A 23,898-nucleotide genomic window follows, 5' to 3' on the forward strand; every position below is an offset into this window, starting at 1 on the left:
TTTTCCTCTAAGAGTTTTATAGTGTCAGGCCTTACATTTAGGTCTTTAATCTGTTTTGAGTTTATTTTTGTGTATGGTGTTAGGGAGTGTTCTAATTTCATTCTTTTACATGTAGCTGTCCAGTTTTCCCAGCAGCACTTATTGAAGAGACTGTCTTTTCTCCATTGTATATCCTTGCCTCCTTTGTCATAGATTAGTTGACCATAGGTGTGTGGGTTTACCTCTGGGCTTTCTATCCTCTTCCATTGATCTATATTTCTGTTTTTGTGCCAGTACCATACTGTCTTGATTACTGTAGCTTTGTAATATAGTCTGAAGTCAGAGAGCCTGATTCCTCCAGCTCCGTTTTTCTTTCTCAAGATTGCTTTGGCTACTCAGGGTCTTTTGTGTTTCCATACAAATTGTAAAATGTTTTCTTCTAGTTCTGTGAAAAATGACATTGGTAGTTTGATAGGGATTGCACTGAATCTGTAGATTGCTTTGGGTAGTATTGTCATTTTCACAATATTGATTCTTCCAATCCAAGAACATGGTATATCTCTCCATCTGTTTGTATCATCTTTGACTTCTTTCATCAGTGTTTTATAGTTTTCTGCATACAGGTCTTTTGCCTCCTTAGGTAGGTTTATTCCTAGGTATTTTATTCTTTTTGTTGTGGTGGTAAATGGGATTGTTTCCTTAATTTCTCTTTCTGATCTTTCATTGTTAGTATATAGGAACGCAAGAGATTTCTGTGCATTTATTTTTCACCCTGCAACTTTACCAAATTCGTTGATTTACTCTACTAGTTTTCTGGTGGCATCTTTAGGATTTTCTATGTATAGTATCATGTCATCTGCAAACAGTGACAGTTTTACTTCTTCTTTTCCAATTTGGATTCCTTTTATTTCTTTTTCTTCTATGATTGCCATGGCTAGGTCTTCCAAAACTATGTTGGATAATAGTGGTGAGAGTGGGCATCCTTGTCTTGTTCCTGATCTTAGAGGAAATGCTTTCAGTTTTTCACCATTGTGAACGATGTTTGCTGTGGGTTTCTCATATATGGCCTTCATTATGTTGAGGTAGGTTCCCTCTATGCCCACTTTCTGGAGGGTTTTTATCATAAATGGGTGTTGAATTTTGTCAAAAGCTTTTTCTGCATCTATTGAGATGATCATATGGTTTTTATTCTTTAATTTGTTAATATGGTGTATCACATTGATTGATTTGCATATATTGAAGAATCCTTGCATCCCTGGGATAAACCCCACTTGATCATGGTGTATGATCCTTTTAATGTGCTGTTGGATTCTGCTTGCTAGTATTTTGTTGAGGATTTTTGCATCTATTTTCATCAGTGATATTGGTCTGTAAGTTTCTTTTTTGTGATATCTTTGTCTGGTTTTGGTATCAGGGTGATGGTGGCCTCGTAGAGCGATTTTGGCAGTTTTCCTCCCTCTGCAATTTTTTTGGAAGACTTTGAGAAGGATAGGTGTTAGCTCTTCTCTAAATGTTTGTTAGAATTCACTTGTGAAGCCATCTGGTCCTAGACTTTTATTTCATGGAAGATTTTTGATAACACTTTCAATTTCATTACTTGCAATTGGTCTGTTTATATTTTCTAATTCTTCCTGGCTCAGTCTTGGAAAGTTGTACCTTTGCAAGAATTGTCCATTTCCTCCAGGTTGTCCCTTTTATTTGCATATAGTTGCTTGTAGTAGTCTCTCACGATCCTTTGTGTTTCTGCTGTGTCAGTTGTAATTTCTCCTTTTTCATTTCTAATTTTATTGATTTGAGTCCTCACCGTTTTTTTCTTGATGAGTCTGGCTAAAAGTTTATCAGTTTTGTTTATCTTCTCAAAGAACCAGCTTTTAGTTTTATTTTCTTTGCTATTGTTTTCCTTGTTTCTATTTCATTTATTTCTGCTCTGATCTTTATGATTTCTTTCCCTTCAGTTATTTTGTTGTTTGTCGTCTTCTTTCTCTAGTTCCTTTAAGTGTAAGGTTAGATTTTGGCGGGGGGGGGGCGGGATTTTTCTTGTTTCTTGAGGTGAGATTGAATTGCTACAAACTTCCCTCTTAGAACTGCTTTTTCTGCGTCTCATAGGTTTTGGGTTGTTGTGTTTTCATTGTCATTTGTTTCTATGTATTTTTTAATTTCCTCTTTGATTTCTTCAGTGATTTCTTGGTTATTTAGTAGCGTATTGTTTAGCCTCCATGTGTTTGTGTATTTTACAGTTTTTTTTCCCTGTAATTGATTTCTAATCTCATAGCATTGTGGTCTGAAAAGATGCTTGATACAATTTCAATTTTCTTAAATTTTCCGAGGCTTGATTTGTGCCCCAAGATGTGATCTATCCTGGAGAGTGTTCCATGTGCCTGTGAGAAGAACTGCCACTTTCAGGTGGAAAGTCCTATAAACATCAATTAAATCTATCTGGTCTTATGTGTCATTTAAAGCTTGTGTTTCCTTATTTATTTTCTGTCTGGATGCTCTGTCCATTGGTGTAAGTGGGGTGTTAAAGTCCCCCATTTTTATTGTGTTACTGTAGATTTCCCCTTTTATGGCTGTTAGCTTTTGCCTTATGTATTGAGATGCTCCTATATTGGGTGTATAAATATTTATGACTGTTATATCTTCTTCTTGGATTGATGCTTTGATCATTATGTAGTGTCTTTTTTGTCTCTTATAGCAATCTTTATTTTAAAATCTATCTTGTCTGATGTCAGTATTGCTACTCCAGCTTTCTTTTGATTTCCATTTTCATGGAATATCTTTTTCCATCCCTTCACTTTTAGTCTGTATGTGTCCCTAGGTCTGAAGTGGGTCTCCTATAGACAGCGTATAGACGGGTCTTGTTTTTGTATCCATTCAGCCAGTCTGTGTGTTTTGGTTGGAGCATTTAATGCATGTACATTAAAGGTAATTATCAATATGTATGTTCCTATTACCATCTTGTTAATTGTTTTGGGTTTGTTTTTGTTGGTCTTTTTCTTCTCTTGTGTTTCCTGCCTAGAGAAGTTCCTTTAGCATTTCTTGTAAAGTTGGTTTGGTGGTACTGAGTTCTCTTAGCTTTTGCTTTTCTGTAAAGCTTTTGATTTCTCCATCGAATCTGAATGAGATCCTTGCTGGGAGAGTAATCTTGGTTGTGGGTTTTTTCCTTTCATCACTTTATATATGTCCTGCCACTCCCTTCTGGCCTGCAGAGTTTCTGCTGAAAAATCAGCTGATAACCTTATGGGGATCCCCTTGTATGTTATTTGTTGCTTTTCCCTTGCTGCTTTTAATATTTTTCTTTGTATTTAATTTTTGTTAGTTTGATTAATATGTGTCTCGGCATGTTTCTCCTTGAGTTTATCCTGCCTGGGACTCCGCAGTTCATGGACTTGGATGGGTATTTCCCTTTTCATGTTAGGGAAGTGTTCGACTATAATCTCTACAAATATTTTCTCAGACCCTTTCTCTTTCTATTCTTCTTCTGGGGCCCCTATAGTTCGAATGTTGGTGCGTTTAATGTTGTCCCAGAGATCTCTGAGACTGTCATCATTTCTTTTCACTCTTTTTTCTTTATTCTGCTCTTCAGCAGTTATTTCCACCGTTCTGTCTTCCAGCTCACTTATTTGTTCTTCTGCTTCAGTTATTCTGCTATTGATTCCTTCTAGTGTATTTTTCATTTCAGTTATTGTGCTGTTCCTCACTGTTTGTTTGTTCTTTAGTTCTTCTAGGTCCTTGTTAATCATTTCTTGTATTTTCTCAATCTGTGCCTCCATTCTACTTCCAAGATTTTGGATCATCTTTACTATCATTACTCTGAATTCTTTTTCAGGTAGGTTGCCTATTTCCTCTTCATTTATTTGGTCTTGTATTTGATCTTTACTCCTTCATCTGTAACATATTTTTTTTGTCTCATTTTTTTAATGGGTGGGGCTGTGTTCCTGTCTTACTGCTTGTTTGGCCTGAGGCATCCAGGACTGGAGTTTGCAGGCAGTTGGGTAGAACGGGCTCTTGGTGCTGAGATGAGGACCTCTGGGAGACCTCACACTGATCAGTATTCCCTGGGGTCTGAGGTTCTCTGTTAATCCAGTGGTTTGGACTCCATGCTCCCACCACAGGAGCTCAGGCCCAACCCCTGGCCTGGAAACCAAGATTCCGCAAGCTGCGCAGCATGGCAAAAAAAAAGAAAGGCAACAAATAAAAAGGAGCAGAACAATAACAAAGAATAAAAATAAAATAAAATTAGGAAAATTAAAAATGTTTTACAAAAAATAAAAATATAAGTGATACAACAGAAAAAGGCAAAACAGAACCACAACAGCCCAAAAAAAACCCCGAAAAGGCCTTGGTGGGGGTCAGAGGGGTAGGCAAGGGAGGGCAGGGCTGAGGATCAGGAACTGTGCAGCCAGAAAAGGCCCTGGGGGGTGGGGTGGGGGGCGGGGCTTAGGCTCAGCATGGCCAGAGGGGGCTCTGGAGGATGGCGGTTCAGGCCCGGGACCTCAGCAGGCTCGCCAGGCCCGAGCTGGTGGGGGGGGGGGAACAGTATCCACATTCCCCTCTTATCCCCTGATCCCCCGATCCCCCGAAGGTCTCTTCCTGTCCCTGCTAATCCCCAGTCTGTGGGTGGGCCCCTCCTAGCATGGGAACCCCTCTCCTCCCCCACTGCCGTTTGTTTTTGTTTTGTTTTGTTTTTGCTAAATGAGAAGCATTTAATCCAATCTTTTACATTATATACTTACTTTTCCTATTACCCAAGGATGCTTTTTTTAAATTATTGAACTATAGTTGATTTACAATACTGTGTTAGTTTCAGGCATACATCAAAGTGATTCAGATATCTGTATTTCTATATCTATATATCTGTATCTATCTATCTATATATATGTATTCTTTTTCAGATTCTTTTCCATTGTACGTTATTACAAGCTACTGAATATAGTTCCCTGTGCTATACAGTAAAACCTTGTTGTTTATCTATTTTATATATAGTAGTGTGTATATGTTAATCCCAAACTCGTAATTTGTCCTCCCCCTCCTTTCCCCTTCGGTAACCGTAAGTTTGTTTTCTATATTTGTGAGTCTGTTTCTGTTTTGTAAATCAGTTTAATTATATTATTTTTTTAGATTCCATATATAAGTGCTATCATATACTATTTGTCTTTATTTGACTTACTTCACTTAGTATGATAATCTCTAGGTCCATCTCAAGGATGCTTTTAGAACATACATAGTAGGTATTCATAGTTTAAAATATCTGGGAAGAGGCTCATTTAAATTATCGAACTAGATGTTTTTCTGCTTTTTAATTTTTTTAGTAAGCATTATCTCTAATAACCCCATTGACATTTGGATAGAACTTTCGTGAGTTATCTCAGTTGGTGATAACAACTTTAGGCACTGCCATTTCCATATACAGTGATATCCAGTTGACAGATGAAGAAACAAAAACCCTGAGAGGACAAGAGGCTTATGCAAGCGGAAGAGCAAAGTCTATGACTCAGATTGTCAAACTCCTAATTCAGATGTGTTTCCATTATTCCTTTCAGGGAGATAAGGTTAGGAAAAGAAAATAAAAGGAGGGTGAAAAACATAGCATTTTAAGGTCTTCATGATTAATGCCAGAGTTCACTTTTTTAAGGCAATAAGTCATCATTGGATCTCCTTTGTTTTAAAACCTTCAGTGGTTCCCCTCTGCCTATTGCAAAGTTCACAGTTAGAAGGCTTTTTTTTAATCTCTTTCAGTTCCCCACATACACCCAAAACTACACAACCAAACTGCTTGAAAATGTACAAACACACCTTATCTTTTCATTCCTCTATTCCTTTGCCTATGGTTTCTTCTCCACATACCCTTCACCCTCTTTTAATATCTATTATATTTTTACATCTATTACATAATTAATTTATTTGTTAAATGTCTATATAATGCTTACTATGTGTGAGGCACTGTTTGAAGTGCTTCACAAATATTATCTCAGTTACTACTCCTCATAATAATCTCAGGAGATAAGTAATATTATCCCATTTTACAGATGACAAAACTGAGGTATAGAAACTAAGGAATCAGGATTCCAGAAAGAAGATTCTGCATTCAAACTGGGTACTCTCAACCACTACAGTATGTCACATATGCACTAGGAATTTCAAAATTGAAAAACATATCACATTCAGCCAACACTGATGTCTACGTGGCATGCTACCAAAGGCCTCCAGGCCATAGCATTAATTACCTTGTAAATTTACCATCAACTGGAGCCTAGCTCTCATCTTTTTAAACTCAGAAACCTGATATTTTTCAGCAATCACACCAAGAACAAATCCTTCTCTTGGAGGTGGACTCGCAATGACTTGGCCTGTGAGGTTAATATTTCAAGTTAAAATGCCAATTTATTAACTTACAGTGAAAAGTAGAACTGTCCATAACATGGACCATTCCCATGTCAGCATGACCAGCGCCTCTGCCTCTTAGCAGTCATGTAAAAACAGACCACTCTTGGCAAATTGCTTTGATCAACATGGCATTGAAATGAGGGATATTTCTGGGATGAGCAAAAAATTCACTGGCATCAACTAGGTTAGTGTGAGGCATCTGGACTGTGATAGCAACAGCCTAGCCAAGGGGATCGGGAGGACGTGAAGTTCATTGGCCCTTAGCCTGGGACATTGCTGGGCTGGGCACTGGCAACCTAGTATCTCTTCCATTCTCCTTTTTTTCTCTGATTCTGGCCAGCCCTTTTTTTCCTTTGTTACATTCTACTGTTGAGTGCATATTAATATAGTCAATCTGGTTACAGTCAAGTCTTCAAGCCTGGGACCTTTCTATCTCTCTAAGATAGCCTTTGTGTAATTGTATTTTCAGATGACATTTTTCTTTTTGATGACGTTCTTGAGACCTAACGCAAATACTATCTAGCATTTTTTACACTGAATTATATGAATAATTTTCTTAATAACGAAGACCAAGTCATGCTCATTCTTCTTTGTATTCCCAGAAGTAAATGTATTGCCCAGTATATAATAGGAGCTCAATGGGAGTGTGCTGAACAAACAAGTGAATTAGGGGGCAGTAAAGCATCATGGTTATGAGTGTAAGCTCTGAATGGCTCAGTTTCAAATCTCAGCACTACTACTTAATAGTTGTGTGATTTTGGCAAGTTACTTAACCTCCCTAAGCTTCCATTTTCTCTTCTGTAAAATGGGTATAATGATAGTACTCTGTCTCCCAGTGTTCTTGAGAAGAGTAAATAAATTAATACATATAACAAACTTAGAAATATACCTGGAATTCCATCACTATTAGTTATTAGTATGATCATTCTCTCAGAATTTCACATTTTACTTGTTTTTTTATAAGTGTGACTTATTTTGAAAGAGCAGAGTACTGCTGTTCTTAAGTGTCATCATTGAACAGTTAATAAAAAATTGATTGTTTTTGTTCACAAAAGTTCAGTAAAATGGAAACTCCCATATATTGCTGGTGGGAGTATGCAATGGTACAACCTTTATGGAATGCAATTTGCCAATATTTATCAAGAGCCTTATAAAAGTTCATTCCCTTTAGCGCTGTAATTCCCCTTCTAGAAACTTATCTCTCCTAAAGACATAGTGAGAAACTTGGATAAAACATATGCATGGACATGGTTTATCACACGATCACTTATCAAACCCCAAGTTAGAAACTTGGGGTTTAATGACAAGAAATGGAAGAATGATTACACAAGTTATATCATTTGATGGAATAGTATGTAGCTCTCAAAAGGATGTCTTTAAAGTTATTTAGTAGTGTGGAAAAATACCTCCAAAAATTTTTACGTGGAAAAAAAACAAGCTATAAAATTGTATAAGTGATGTTATTTCCTCTGCACTGGAAAGAAATTAATACATCAAAATAATAGTGATTATCTTTAGATGAGACAGCTATGGGGGATTTTTGTTCTTTTGCGTCATCTTTCTTTTCTAAAACCTCCACAATGAGGATATACTTTAGAAATGAAGATAATTCTTTAAGAATTATAACTTTCATATTCTTAGATGTGTAATTTTAAAAGCCATGTTGAATGTTAAGTCCAATTTTTATCATATTCTAAATGTAAGATCTATCGTATTAGTGAAACCTATCTTTAGTTTTATACCAGAAATAATTAAGAGAGGATTCATTTAATATTAATATTTTTCAGAAAGCCTTGCATTAAATCTATTTGATTAAATAAGAACTCACTGTAAGTACTTACTTTGACAACTTTTGAAGCAAAACTAATGCTTAGTTTCAACCCTCATAGAGAAATCAATTTATGTATACAACTCCTTTAGATCTGCTCAATTTAACATTTGATAGTAATTCCTCTAAGAGCATACTCAGAAGAAAGGAGAGGCTTTTATATTGGTATTGAGAGGAAATGGTTTTTATAACAAAACAGTTAAAATTTTGGGCCCTTCATAGGTAATAATGAGTTGTTGTTGTTTTTTCTAGGAGCTGTGAGGGAAGAAATATCCGATATAGAACATGCAGTAATGTGGTAAGTATTAAGGTTCTATGATTATGATAAGGTATTTTTTTTTTATTTAATTTTATTTATTTTTTTATACAGCAGGTTTTTAGTAGTCATCCATTTTATACACATCAGTGTATACATGTCAATCCCAATCTCCCAATTCCTCCCACCACCACCCCCACCCCTGCGCCGCTTTCCCCCCTTGGTGTCCATACGTTTGTTCTCTGCATCTGTGTCTCAATTTCTGCCCTGCAAACCGGTTCATCTGTACCATTTTCTAGGTTCCACATATATGTGTTAATATACGATATTTGTTTTTCTCTTTCTGACTTACTTCACTCTGTATGACAGTCTCTAGATGCATCCACGACTCAACAAATGACCCAATTTCGTTCCTTTCCATGACTGAGTAATATTCCATTATATATATGTACCACATCTTCTTTATCCATTCGTCTGTTGATGGGCATTTAGGTTGCTTCCATGAGCTGGCTATTGTAAATAGTGCTGCAATGAACATTGGGGTGCATGTGGCTTTTACAACTATGGTTTTCTCTGGGTATATGCCCAGTAGTGGGATTGCAGGGTCATATGGTAATTCTATTTATAGTTTTTTAAGGAACCTCCATACTGTTCTCCATAGTGGCTGTATCAATTTACATTCCCACCAACAGTGCAAGAGGGTTCCCTTTTCTCCACACCCTCTCCAGCATTTGTTGTTTGTAGATTTTCTGATGATGCCCATTCTAACTGGTGTGAGGTGATACCTCATTGTAGTTTTGATTTGCATTTCTCTAATAATTAGTGATGTTGAGCAGCTTTTCATGTGCTTTTTGGCCATCTGTATGTCTTCTTTGGAGAAATGTCTGTTTAGGTCTTCTGCCCATTTTTGGATTGGGTTGTTTGTTTTTTTGATATTGAGCTTCATGAGTTGTTTATATATTTTGGAGATGAATCCTTTATCTGTTGATTCATTTGCAAATATTTTCTCCCATTCTGAGGGTTGTCTTTTCTTCTTGTTTATGGTTTCCTTTGCTGTGCAAAAGCTTTGAAGTTTCATTAGGTCTCATTTGTTTATTTTTGGTTTTATTTCCATTACTCTAGGAGGTGGATCAAAAAAGATCTTGCTGTGATTTATGTCAAAGAGTGTTCACCTGTGTTTTCCTCTAAGAGTTTTATAGTGTCTGGTCTTACATTTAGGTCTCTAATCCATTTTGAGTTTATTTTTGTTTTTGGTGTTTGGGAGTGTTATAATTTCATTCCTTTACATGTAGCTGTCCAATTTTCCCAGCACCACTTATTGAAGAGACTGTCTTTTCTCCATTGTATATCGTTGCCTCCTTTGTCATAGATTAGCTGACCATGGGTGTGTGGGTTTACATCTGGGCTTTCTATCTCTTTCCATTGATCTATATTTCTGTTTTTGGGCCAGTACCATATTGTCTTGATTACTGTAGCTTTGTAGTATAGTCTGAAGTCAGGGAGTCTGATTCCTCCAGCTCTGCTTTTTTCCCTCAAGACTGCTTGGGCTATTCGGGGTCTTTTGTGTCTCCATACAAATTTTAAGATTTTTTGTTCTAGTTCCATAAAAAATGCCATTAGTAATTTGACAGGGATTGCATTGAATCTGTAGATTGCTTTGGATAGTACAGTCATTTTCACAACATTGATTCTTCCAATCCAAGAACATGGTATATCTCTCCATCTGTTGGTATCATCTTTAATTTCTTTCATCAGGGTCTTATAGTTTTCTGCATACAGGTCTTTTGTCTCCTTAGGTAAGTTTACTCCTAGGTATTTTATTCTTTTTGTTGCAATGGTCAATGGAAGTGTTTCCTTAATTTCTCTTTCAGATTTTTGTCGTTAGTGTATAGGAATGCAAGAGATTTCTGTGCATTAATTTTGTATCCTGCTACTTTACTGGATTCATTAATTAGCTCTAGTAGTTTTCTGGTAGCATCTTTAGGATTCTCTATGTATAGTATCATGTCATCTGGAAAGAGTGACAGTTTTAATTCTTCTTTTCCAATTTGTATTCCTTTTATTTCTTTTTCTTCTCTGATTGCCATGGCTAGGACTTCCAAAACTATGTTGAATAATAGTGGTGCGAGTGGACATCCTTGTCTTGTTCCTGATCTTAGAGGAAATGCTTTCATTTTTTAACCATTGAGAATGATGTTTGCTGTGGGTTTGTCGTATATGGCCTTTATTATGTTGAGGTAGGTTCCCTCTAGGCCCACTTTCTGGAGAGTTTTTATCAGAAATGGGTATTGAATTTTGTCAAAAGTTTTCTCTGCATCTACTGGGATGATCATATGGTTTTTCTTCTTCAGTTTGTTAATATGGTGTATTACATTGATTGATTTGCATATATTGAAGAATCCTTGCATCCCTGGGATAAATCCCACTTGATCGTGGTGTATGATCCTTTTAATGTGTTGTTGGATTCTGTTTGCTGGTATTTTGTTGAGGAGTTTTGCATCTATATTCATGAGTGATATTGGTCTGTAATTTTCTTTTTTTGTAGTATCTTTGTCTGGTTTTGGTATCAGGGTGATGGTGGCCTCATAATATGAGTTTGGGAGTGTTCCTTCCTCTGCAGTTTTTTGGAAGAGTTTGAGAAGGATGGGTTTTAGCTCTTCTCTAAATGTTTGAATTCACCTGTGAAGCCATCTGGTCCTGGACTTCTGTTTGTTGGAAGATTTTTAGTCACAGTTTCAATTTCATTACTTGTGATTGGTCTGTTCATATTTTCTATTTCTCCCTGGTTCAGTCTTGGAAGGTTATACCTTTCTATGAATTTGTCCATTTCTTCCAGGTTGTCCATTTTATTGGCATAGCGTTGCTTGTAGTAGTCTCTTAGGATGCTTTGTATTTCTGCGGTGTCTGTTGTAACTTCTCCTTTTTCATTTCTAATTTTATTGATTTGAGTCCTCCCTCTTTTTCTTGATGAGTCTGGCTAATGGTGTATCAATTTTGTTTATCTTCTCAAAGAACCAGCTTTTAGTTTTATTGATCTTTGCTATTGTTTTCTTTGTTTCTATTTCATTTCTTTCTGCTCTGATCTTTATGATTTCTTTCCGTCTGCTAACTTTGGGTTTTGTTTGTTCTTCTTTCTCTAGTTCCTTTAGGTATGAGGTTAGATTATTTATTTGAGATTTTTCTTGTTTTTTGAGGTAGGCTTGTAAAGCTACAAACTTCCCTCTTAGAACTGCTTTTGCTGCACCCTATAGGTTTTGGATCGTCGTGTTTTCACTGTCATTTGTCTCTAAGTAGTTTTTGATTTCCTCTTTGATTTGTTCAGTGATCACTTGGTTATTTAGTAACGTATTGTTTAGCCTCTATGTGTTTGTGTTTTTTACGTTTTTTCCCCTGTAATTGATTTCTAATCTCATACCGTTGTGGTCAGAAAAGATGCTTGATATGATTTCAATTTTCTTAAATTTACTGAGGCTTAATTTGTGACCCAAGATATGATCTAGCCTGGAGAATGTTCTGTGTGCACTTGAGAAGAAAGTGTAATCTGCTGTTTTTGGATGGAATGTCCTATAAATATCAATTAAATCTATCTGGTCTATTGTGTCATTTAAAGCTTGTGTTTCCTTATTTATTTTCATTTTGGATGATCTGTCCATTGGTGTAAGTGAGGTGTTAAAGTCCCCCACTATTAATTTGTTTCTGTCGATTTCCTCTTTTATAGCTGTGAGCAGTTGCCTTATGTATTGAGGTGCTTGTATGTTGGGTACATATATATTTATAATTGTTATATCTTCTTGGATTGATCCCCTGATCATTATGTAGTGTCCTTCCTTGTGTCTTGTAACATTCTTTATTTTAAAGTCTATTTTATCTGTTATGAGTATTGCTACTCCAGCTTTCTTTTGATTTCCATTTGCATGGAATATCTTTTTCCATCCCCTCACTTTCACGCTGGATGTGTCCCTAGGTCTGAAGTGGGTCTCTTGTAGACAGCATATATATGCGTCTTGTTTTTGTATCCAGTCAGCAAGCCTGTGTCTTTTGGTTGGAGCATTTAATCCATTCACGTTTAGAGTAATTATCTATACGTATGTTCCTATGACCATTTTCTTAATTGTTTTGGGTTTGTTTTTGTAGGTCCTTTTCTTCTCTTGTGTTTCCCAGTTAGAGAAGTTCCTTTAGCATTTGTTGTAGAGCTAGTTTGGTGGTGCTGAATTCTCTTAGCTTTTGCTTGTCTGTGAAGCTTTTGATTTCTCCATCAAATCTGAATGAGATCCTTGCTGGGTAGAGTAATCTTGGTTGTAGGTTCTTCCCTTTCATCACTTTAAGTATATCATGCCACTCCCTTCTGGCTTGTAGAGTTTCTGCTGAGAAATCAACTGTTAACCTTATGGGAGTTCCCTTGTATGTTATTTGTCATTTTTCCCTTGCTGCTTTCAATAATTTTTCTTTGTCTTTATTTTTTTACAGTTTGATTATTATGTGTCTCGGCGTGTTTCTCCTTGGGTTTATCGTGTATTGGACTCTCTGCGCTTCCTGGACTTGGGTGGCTATTTCCTTTTCCATGTTAGGGAAATTTTCGACTATAATCTCTTTAAATATTTTCTCTGGTCCTTTCTCTCTCTCTTCTCCTTCTGGGACCCCTATAATGCGGATGTTGTTGCGTTTAATATTGTCCCAGAGGTCTCTTAGGCTGTCTTCATTTCTTTTCATTTTTTCCTTTTCATTTTTTCTTTATTCTGTTCCCCAGCAGTGAATTCCACCATTCTGTCTTCCAGGTCACTTATCTGTTCATCTGCCTCAGTTATTCTGCTATTGATTCCTTCTAGTGTAGTTTTCATTTCAGTTATTATATTGTTTATCTCTGTTTGTTTGTTCTTTAATTCTTCTAGGTCTTTGTTAAACATTTCTTGCATCTTCTCGATCTTTGCGTCTATTCTTTTTCTGAGGTCCTGGATCATCTTCACTATCATTATTCTGAATTCTTTTTCTGGAAGGTTGCCTATCTCCACTTCATTTAGTTGTTTTTTCTTGGTTTTATCTTGTTCCTTCATCTGGTACATAGCCCTCTGCCTTTTCATCTTGTCTATCTTTCTGTGAATGTGGTTTTTGTTCCACAGGCTGCAGGATTGTAATTCTTCTTGCTTCTGCTGTCTGCCCTCTGGTGGATGAGGGTATCCTGCTAGTATTGGAGGGTCTCCTGCAGAGGTGGGGGGTGGTTGTCTCTCATTGTGAGGACAAGGACACTGGCAGTAGAAGTTCTGGGAAGTACTTCTTGGCATGAGCCCTCCCAGAGTCCGCCATTAGCCCCACCAAGGAGCCCGGGTGATAAGGTATTTTTTTAAGCACTGACTAATGCTAAGGAGTTCCACATATCCTGAGCAGAAATCAACCAATTAGTATTTCACCAAGAGTTATTTATTTCACAGTGTATGGATTATGCACATCAAAAAAATAGGTATTTTCAATGTTCCTCAATGCAAACTTCAATCATTTGGCCAGATTGAAACTTCAGAATAAGGACTCTCTCTGTTTCCTCTCTGCTTTCTGGCTTTTCACATCCAGGTCTCTTGAGAACAAATAAGAGGAATGATAAAAGGGAAACCACTTGGGCATCATGAAATAAATATCAGTTAATCAAACTCAGATTTGACAAATTCATTTGTTTAGCAAATACTATTCAATGCCAACTGTGTGAGGCACGGCACTACTACAAGGATAAATAGCATGTGGTCACTGTCTTAAAACATCTGTTTTACGGTAACGGATGTAGATAGAGAAGACAGATGTGCACATAACCACATCCTAGGGCAAAATATGACAAACGTAGTAAGAAAGGGATAAAGTTCTTGTGGGTTAAAAGCAGAGAGAAATCTGAAGGGCCTTCAAGGAGGAGGTGATTTGAGGTAGGGCTAAGAAGGCTAGGAGCGCTGTGACTGGCTCAGATTGGGTGGGAGCGGATGACAACCAGTCCAAATGGAGGAGACATAATGGGCAACTTCGAAGACAAGAATGTTGAAGGTGTTTTCTGAACATGAATTTGGGTAGGATTGTGCTTAGTGGTACGGAAGAGAAGACTTGGAAGATATATTGAGGTTACATCATGAGCAGATTTGAATGTTAAGCTTCTTGAGTTTATATTAGTTCAGTGAATAATGGAGGGTCACCAGAGATTGTGGAGCGAGAGAAGGATATTGTAGAGTTCCACTTTAGGAAGTTTAATTCTGTGGTGATATGAGGGATGCACTGGAACAGGAAACAGGTGGGGAGCAAGAAGTAATGAGGGCTGAAACCAGGAGGAAGTAGATATAGGAGAGATCAAAATTAAGGTCACTCTGCACAACTTAACAAGTGATTTAAATGAGAGTGATGAGTTGAAATGGGAATAAAGGAAACAGAGGCATATGCATGTTTAGAGCTCTAGCACTTCCTGATCCCTCTGTTGGAAAAGCTCTTTCTTTGATATTTGCATGATGGGCATCTTCCTTATTCCGATCTCAGCTCAGATACCATTTCCTCAAAGAGGTTTCCTTGACCACCTTATCTAATATGGTGGTCCCACTGCCTGGTCCCATTCCTCACAATAGTCAATCAACCACATTTTACTTTTTTTTTTTTAAAGGACTTATCTCTACCAGAATTTATCTTATTTGATTACTTGTTGCTGTTCTGCTTTCCCACTCTCGAATGTAAACTCCATGAGCATAGAGCCTCATTCACCTTGTCCACTCCTTCGTCCCCAGTGCCTAGAACTGCTGACTTACATATATTAAGCATGAGGTAGATATTTGTTGAATACAAAATGAGTACCCATCTTCTGGAAGAACAGTGAATGTCATTATCAGAAGTACGAATATTGAGAGGAGGTTTCGGAGAGGAAAACAGTAAATTTGATTTAGGGACACTGTTGAGTTTGATATGCGAGCTGGACTTGTAGGTATTATATTCAACTAGGTTAAGGGGGGATCTGATCTGAGGAAAGAGATCGGGGCTCAAGAGACAGAAGCACAAAGCAAGAAATACAGAATTTAAAGATTTGGCAGTAGTTTTTGTAGGTAGAGCAAATAGAATAATGAGAGAAGGGAACCTCGGAACTTTGGTGCATGTCTGTACTCAGGAAGAAAGAGGACATAGTAAGAGATAAGCCATAAAAAGCATCATGAAAGAGGTAGCAGAAGAAATAAGAGAGAATTCTTGAAGACGTTCTGTAGGATAAATGTTGCCGGAAGGTCGAAGTCTGAAAAAAAAAAGGCCAGTGGGGGAGCAGTTTCTCTAGTGTATTAGGAATAGAATCAAGATGGCAGTGGGTATAGCGTATTAATGAGGAAATGGAATCAATAGGTCTAAGTTATTCTTATAAAGTGTTAACAGAAACACTTCATCATTTGTAGAGTCACAGAAGGGTGGGAGGGCGTGTTGTTTTGTTTGTTTGTTTAAATAAGAGACCCCTTAAGAGATGAGTTGATCTGGAGGGAGAGATTGATGATATGTGCAGGTGAGGTTATACCTGATGCCACAGGTCCCAAAGCAGACATTGGGTGACAAGAAGAGAAGGACTCTTGATAAAGGAAAAAGACATACACTCTATTCTTAAAAAAACAGACACAGATCGAGAAAGAAGAGATGAGGATATAGAAAGCTTTTGAAGATGAGACAAGTTGAAGGCTACTCGTGATGAACAAGCTTAAGGTTCTCTATAGAGAAGTCTTCTAAGTCCTCTTCAGAAAGGGAAGGAGGGAAGTTGGACTTGGGACAGTAAGCATGAAGGCCTAGCATAGCCACTGGGGAAATTGCGTGGAAGCCAGCAAAGCAAAATAAAAGAACTGTTAGTAGTAGCAGAGAGGGTTCGACTGAGATTATAGAACTTGCCCTTACAGAGTATGTGGTCAGGAGGGTGTTAGGACTTAGTCTGGCAATACTGAGATGCACACAAAAAAAATAGAGAGTGGATTCCACATATAAGCAATATCATATAATATTTGTCTTTCTCTGTCTGACTTACTTCACTTAATCTCTAGGTCCATCCATGTTGCTGCAAATGACATTATTTCATTCTTTTTTAGGGCTGAGTAATATTCCATTGTGTACATGTACCACATCTTCTTTATCCAAATGGTACAAATTAACTTATTTACAAAACAGAAATAGAGTCACAGATGTAGAAAACAAACTTATGGTTACCAAAGGCGAAAAGGGGGTGGAGGGATAAATTAGGAGATCAGGATTAATATATACACACTACTATAAATAAAATAGATAACTAATAAGGACCTACTGTATAGCACAGGGAAATCTACTCAACGTTCTGTAATAACCTATATGGGAAAAGAATCTAAACAAGAGTGGATATATGTATATCTATAACTGATTCACTTTGCTGTACACCTGAAATTAACACAACATTGTAAATCAACTACAATAAAAAATTTAAAAAGAAAATGGACAGTGGAGGTGACCCCTGGCCAGAATACAGATGAGATGAGAAAGACTAAAATGAATGAACAGTATATATTTTTAAATGCCTGACAAGGGAGAGCATAAGGAACTAGAAGCCTTGATAATTGGGAGTGGAAGTAATTGTTCAATGGAAAATTTTGCCTAGTTTGTTTCTCTGTTTCCATATAGGACACTGGGTGCCACATAACACAACCCATAGCATTGTCTTCTTCACCACACACACACACCTCACTCAACTGTTGATTGATTAAAAAGATCAAATAGCTGTAGTGCTTCTTTTTATATTTTTAAAAAACGGTATCGACAGTTTGTTGTAGTAATAGTAAGAAAAAAATTTGATGTAAATATACTATAGCTCATTGGTTTTCTTTATGATCCCTTTTATTGTAGTGATATATAAATATCATGGTTTTAAAAACACATGACATAAAAAACAAACTTATGGTTACCAAAGGGGAAAGGAGGCAGGGGAGGGATAAATTAGGAATTTGGGATTCACATATACACACTACTATATACAAAATAGATAACCAACAAGGACCTACTGTATAGCACAGGGAACTCTACTCAAGACTTCGTAATAACCTATAAGGGAAAAGAATATGAAAAAAAAAAAAAAAAAAAAAAAAAAATATATATATATATATATATATATATATATATATATATATATATATCTTTGCTGTACACCTGAAACTAACACAGCATTGTAAATCAACTATACTCCAATTTTTTAAAAAAACCAAAACCACAAAAAAAAAACTGCAAAAAAAATTTTTAATTAAATGAACCATGAAATATGAAAAAAACACATGATGTTATTAAAGAATCTCTTTAACTTCCATTCCTTTTCTTTCTAGCCTTTAGGATAGTAGAATGGGTCCAAACTATCCTAAGTAGATGAATGCCTAAAGCATCATGAGCAGATGTCTGCCTGCTCTTTCCTTAAAGCTCTTCAGAGACAGCCCCCAACTTCCATGCTATCATTATGAGTGTTTCCATGGACAGATGCAGGCTAAGACTGACCTAACATTACTTAAAACCCATAGCACCAGCCAACTCTTTACAGCTTGTAGAATCAAACTGACACTGAATTTTTTATGAGAACCTAGAGTCTTCAAGTAATTCGATGCTCTTTTTCTGGCTTTTGGCTACGACAGAAGCAACATTGCCAAAAAACGAAAAATTTCATAAGAAAGAATCTTTTCATAATCACACTCCAATTTTTCAAACTAAGAAATTCTGAACAATTCATTTAAATACTCCCCTTTTAGATGCTTGTTTTGGAAAAACTTGAGGGCCTCTTGTTAGATAAGCCTCCAGCGTCACTCCTTAATCCCTGGACAGCTTCCTACGGCTCTTCTGGACCACTTCTCCTCCAGAGATTCACCGTCTATTTCTATTCTTTGTACTTGCTACACACAACATTTCTTTAGGTTCTTGTTCCCCAAAACAAGAGGGGGAGAAAACATCTTCTTAGATTCCCAATTTTTCTGGCTTGACTGAAATATCAGCTCATGTCCTTTTAAGGTTTTATTGTTAATCACTCTATATACAGAGTGTATCAGTATAAGAAAGTTAAAGTTCCCATGATGTTCGCATGGTTCTCGGAGTCATGGTACTTTCTTACATCATTTCTAGCTGGTCCAAGTAGGCTATTTTCATTCATAAGGACATAGTTCATCCAACCTTTCCCATTGGACTGTCCCTTCTCTTTTTTAGGAATGTGGCAAGGCTCTCTCTTTCTGAAAGAAAAAGCTAAGGATACCATTGGGAGAAACAGTAGGTGTGAACCTGGCAAACCAGTCGAGTGGCTCACTACGTCTCAGACCTTCCCTGGGGCCCCTCACAAAGGTCTCCTTAGGTCGCATCTTCCTGTTTATTCAAATAGGCTCAAATCTGAACCCCTTGATCTTAATTAGGCATTTAAAATTGACTTCCAATGTGTTTAGAGAAATGCTGTGTTTCTTACAAACTGTTTCTTCGTCACTGTCCTTAATCTTCGCTAGAGTTGAGATTTAGGAGACAGCGACCACAATTAGCATCCTATTAGGCTAAGATGCCTGTGGTAGCTGATGGCGCTCTCATGTTCTTCATTAAGATTTTATCACAGTATTTTGCAACACTTTACTGTTCTTCAAAAAAAAATACATTTGCAAGATTACAGTTGGGAAACCACATTTCCATATCTCTTCTAAAACTCTCAGGGAGCAATCAGAAGTGGGGGTGAGGTGAGTGGGCAGGGATTTCTGTCTTCTGAGGAATGGTTGAAACAACTAAAAGCGTTTTTAGCACATGGAGACAAAACATCATTCATTCCAAGAATAATTAAGCACAAGAATTGTTCTCAGGACTGGGGTATACTGATGAATAAGACCAAAACCTAGTTCTCCTGAAGCTTTCATTCTAATGGAGGAAACCAGATTACAAACCAGTAGACAGACAAGTTACTTAAAGGAAACAATATCAGGTAGCGATCAGTGCTCTGCAGAGAATTAAGTGATCAGTGGCAACTTCAAATTGGAAGGTTGGGGAAGTCCCCTTGGGGAGTGACACTTGAATGACAGGCAGAAATGAGCTTTGGGAACATCAAAGGAAGAGTGAATCAGAGAGAAGGAACAGCTAGTGCAGAGGCTCTGAAGAGTGAAGGAACGTGGTGTGTTCAAAGAAAGAAGAAAGCCCAGTATAAAGACTAGTGTGCAAGGGGAAGAGTATTAGAAGATAAGAAAAAATAAAAGTGCAGGTAGACAGAAGCTAGATCGTGCTAGATGTCATAAAGTGTTACAGTTTAAGCCCAAAGGGGAACTACTGAGAATTTTAAGGAGGGGAAAATAGAGTTGGACTTACGATTTTAAAAAATAGGTTTGGCTGCAGGATCACTCTAGAGATAGATGGCAAAGAAGAGAGTGGAAGCAGAAATGCCAGTTAGGAGGCGATTCCAGTAGTTTTCATGAGCACTAATGGATGCTTAGACTAGGTAGGCACTGGTGGGAAGATGTGAGCTATGTTTTAGAGGGAGAATGCCTTTTCCTAAGCCACTTGATACAATCCACTTTTATGGTCTCCAGCATCGTTGCTATGGAATGCCTTACGTGCAGCATTCTGACAAGAGACAAAGGCAGCAGCTATAATGACCAGAGAGGACAGAATGATCCTAGGCAAGTTTATAACTTTTGGGGGCCTCAGTTTCTACACCTAAACAATGAGGGGGTTGAACTAAATGATTTCAAAGATCCCTTCCAGCTCTAAAATTCTGTAAGTCTTCAAAAATTTTATGTCTGGGCTCTAGCAGATTTGGATCTAAATGCAGACCCATGAAGATATCTATGTTGGTTTAGTGACTGGCAGTACTGCAGTGAACAGATTTACAGCCACCAATAAAGTAGAGTCAGATCGAAGTGACACCACGTGGACAGTAGAAGCAAAGTTTCCTGTCTTTGCTGTAGACCTTGATCATCCATCTTAACCAGTGATTCTCATCACTGAGGTTGTAAAGTTTCATGGCTTTCCTAAAGTCCCTCACATGTTTATTAATGGTCAATCTAAGGTCAATTTCCATTTGACCCCATGTTCATTTTTCTCATCAGGTCTTTGTACGGCATAAAATCAGGGCACATTTGATGCTTTATGTCAAGAGTCAAATAGTAACTCATGGAAGGAAAGAACATTCTGCTACAGGACTTTCTTGGCCAGAATTTTCTTTTAAATTTCTGGAATAACATTCAGACCCGTGAAATACCCCTAGAGTGTAGACAGATGCTGTAGTAAATAACAACAACTTCAGGAGTCAGTGAGCCTGCATGTTGGGCCATTTTCCAGCCAAGAGGCATGTCTAAGATAGGAAGAAGGATCACTTTCTCATAATCAAGTCCTTATTCTGAAAATAAGACATTGTGCTGTGTGTCAGGGCCATTCATTTGTTCACTTGTTCACTTATTCATTCTCTTGTTTACTTGTCCATTTATTTAACCAACACTTATAGAGCGCCCAACTCCTATTCTGCATTAGGGATGTTAGGAGTTGCTGCTATCTATAAAAAGACGGGCTATTTGTCCTCAGGGAAGTCCAGAGTCTAGCAGGAAAAACAAATACACAAACACATAATGAATTAATGTATGATAAATACTATCAGCGTGGAGGTAAACACAACATGCTAAGAGGTCACAGAAGGACCACGCCTGATTCTCTCACTGCTGTACACCCATTGCCTAGCATGAAGTGTAAACACCATGCTTCTGAAACTGTGTGCAGGAAGCGCAGCAAGGCCCCAGGGCTGCAGGGGGATGTTTTAAATACTCAAGGGAAACACAGCAGTACTTGACATCTGATGGGCACTGTACAAACTACCACATCAGGTTGTATTTTTTTATATGATGTCTTATCTTTGGAAAGTTGGCATTTGCTTTGATAAAAAACAAGTCCTTTCAGAAAATCAACATGGGACAGGAAATGAGGGTGGCATTTTCCAATCTGATTTGAGACTTTGAGAAGTTGTGCAGTACACAACGGGTAAATACATCCCATCAGTAAGAAAACGTGGTTACTTATGATTGAAATAAAATATTATTTTTCTTTCAAGTCACGTGTATTGTTTTTCCAATGGTCACTAAGTTGTTAGGACACAAATACCTATTAAGTTGTTTGGACCTAACTACTTAATGAATGGAACCAAAGGTATTCCGCTTGGCCTAAAGGTACCATAAAATAGATTACTGAGACATTAAAAGGACGGTGAACAGGTGAGGTTTGGCAACCTCTATCACACGGTAGGCATTCAACACATATAGTGAATGAGTGAATGACATCCTAAATTGAGTGACACTTGAGCTGAGCCTTTCAAGATAATGGGTTCCAATGAGAAAGTGTTATGGAAAATGGGAATGGAATTCATTCAGCAATTTCTACCGTGACCTACTATGTACCAGACACTTTTTCTAGGCCCTGGGGTATAATAGTGACAGAGAAAGAGAAGGCCTCTGTTCTCATGAAGCTTATACTCTAGTGGGAGAAAGCATATGATTAACAAGTAAATAAAGAAAAGTGTGACAGTTTCAGATACTGAAAGACAATGAAGGAAATAAAGCAGAGTAATGAGAGTGACGGAGGGAGGCTGCACTATATGAGGTGGTCAGGAAATTCCTTCTGAGGTGACATTGGGGCCCAGTTGTATGTGCGAAGGGTGAGACCTGAAGTAGCCCTGCTTGGTTTAAGCCCTGCCGGGTCATTTTATGAGGTGCGGTACAAGGTATGTTGTGGGGAAGGAGGTATTTATCTGTGCTGAAGAATCTGAACTTAGCCCCAAATGTTATTTTGTGAGGGGCATTCTTAGCCCTTAGGCTGATAGGTAGTGCTTGGAAGAGGACCAGAAGGCTGATAGAAAGCCGGCTGCTCTGACTACCCCTTTGTGTGTGTGCCTCTTCTCCCAGGCCCAGAGCCAGTCAACCCCAGACTAAGGATCTATGAAAGGCAGTAGAGGGAGTTCTTAACCTCAAGTAGAAGTGTCTTAAGTAGTAAAGCAATTCTGAGGGAAAGATATTCATTTCTTCTTAACAAATGTTCAAAACCCACCACCTGCTAGAGGGGGGCTTCCCAAGGACACTGTGGATCTCCTGGGCAGTTCTCCCCTAGGCTAACTACTCAGCTCTCTCCAGCAGTGGACCCAGGAAATGGGCTTCTTGTCACATCTACCCGCACTTCCCTCCTTACTGATCCATCCAGCTGAAAAGCAGGAACTTTCCTTATACTGTAATCTTCACTGAGAAGGAAAGTGCTCTCATTTTGAGGTCTAGTAGGACGTGTGTTTTCCAAGTAACTTTATTAGGACTTCATTTGTTCCTTCGTATACATCCATTCACATAACAGAATGGGGGCCAGGCTCTCCTGGTTTTTAGATCCCACGTGCATTTGTATCTGAGCAGACTCTAAGAGGCCATCAGGATGTATGGGGAGGGGGAGGGGAGAGTGGTTCAAAGGACGCACTCTCCATTTTTAATCCCATATATGCAGAGAACTAAAAGCATCAAAGAAGAGCAGAAAGAACACGGGCTTTTCTGAGTCCTGCTACTTAGTAATTATGTGCTTTCAAATAAAATCCATTAACCTCTTTCAATCTCAGCTTTCCTACCTTTAAAAATATCCTTCTTATATATGTACCAAGAATGTCTGTCAATTGGATGTTTATGGTAGTTTAAAAATTGGAAACAAATGGAGTGGGAGCTGATTAAATACATTGTGGTATGTCCATACCATGGGACCACTATACCATCATTAAAAAGAATAGGGTAAAAAAAAAAAAAAAAAAAAGAATAGGGTACCACATCTTCTTTATCCATTCATCTGTCGTTGGACATTTAGGTTGTTTCCATGTACTGGAAAATAGATAGCTGGTGGGAACCTGCTATAAAGCACAGGAAGCTCAGCTCGGTGCTCTGTGGTGACCTGGATGGTTGGGATGGGAGAGGGGGTGGGAAGGAGGTCCAAGAGGGAGGGGATATAGGTATACATATAGCTGATTCACTTCATTGTACAGCAGAAACTAACACAACATTGTAAAGCAATTATACTCCAATAAAAAAAAAAAGAATGGGGTAGATCTCTAGGTAATAACCTATAATAAAGTTCTTCCAAGACATAGTAAGTGTGAAATAAAGCAAGTTGTGGAGTAATGTCTTTAACATGATCTCAGTCAGTTAAAAAAAATCCCTAAACTGAAATGTACCTGGCACATCATAAGTCTTGAAGGACACACATCAAACTGATCACAGTGATTATGTGTGTATGTGATGCAGAGAGAGAGAATTTGAACTGTTTAAGAGGGATTTTCCTTTTTTATTCTATATACTTTTGTAGAGTTTTGGGTTTTTTACAGTGAACGTGTATTCTGTGATTGGTATAAATTTTAAACTACCTCAAAAATGAGGTCGGGTTAAAGTATTTTAAAAGTCATTGGATATATATTTATTTTTGAAACTGAAAAAAATGCCATCTCACAGGGGGT

General features: G+C 37.7%; 1 protein-coding gene across 3 annotated transcripts in view; it reads left to right on the forward strand.

The window, feature by feature from the left end:
* The window catches only part of ADAMTSL1 (ADAMTS like 1), a 464,565-nt gene that overhangs the window by 54,186 nt on the left and 386,481 nt on the right, over window positions 1–23,898 (forward strand). For all 3 annotated transcript variants that reach the window (XM_068552874.1, XM_068552875.1, XM_068552876.1), the window contains exon 3: window positions 8,444–8,489. In XM_068552874.1, the coding sequence (XP_068408975.1) occupies window positions 8,444–8,489 (46 nt within the window). The remainder of the gene's footprint in view (window positions 1–8,443; window positions 8,490–23,898) is intronic.

Source organism: Eschrichtius robustus, chromosome 10 (genome assembly GCF_028021215.1).
Source record: "Eschrichtius robustus isolate mEscRob2 chromosome 10, mEscRob2.pri, whole genome shotgun sequence".
NCBI lineage: Eukaryota > Metazoa > Chordata > Mammalia > Artiodactyla > Eschrichtiidae > Eschrichtius > Eschrichtius robustus.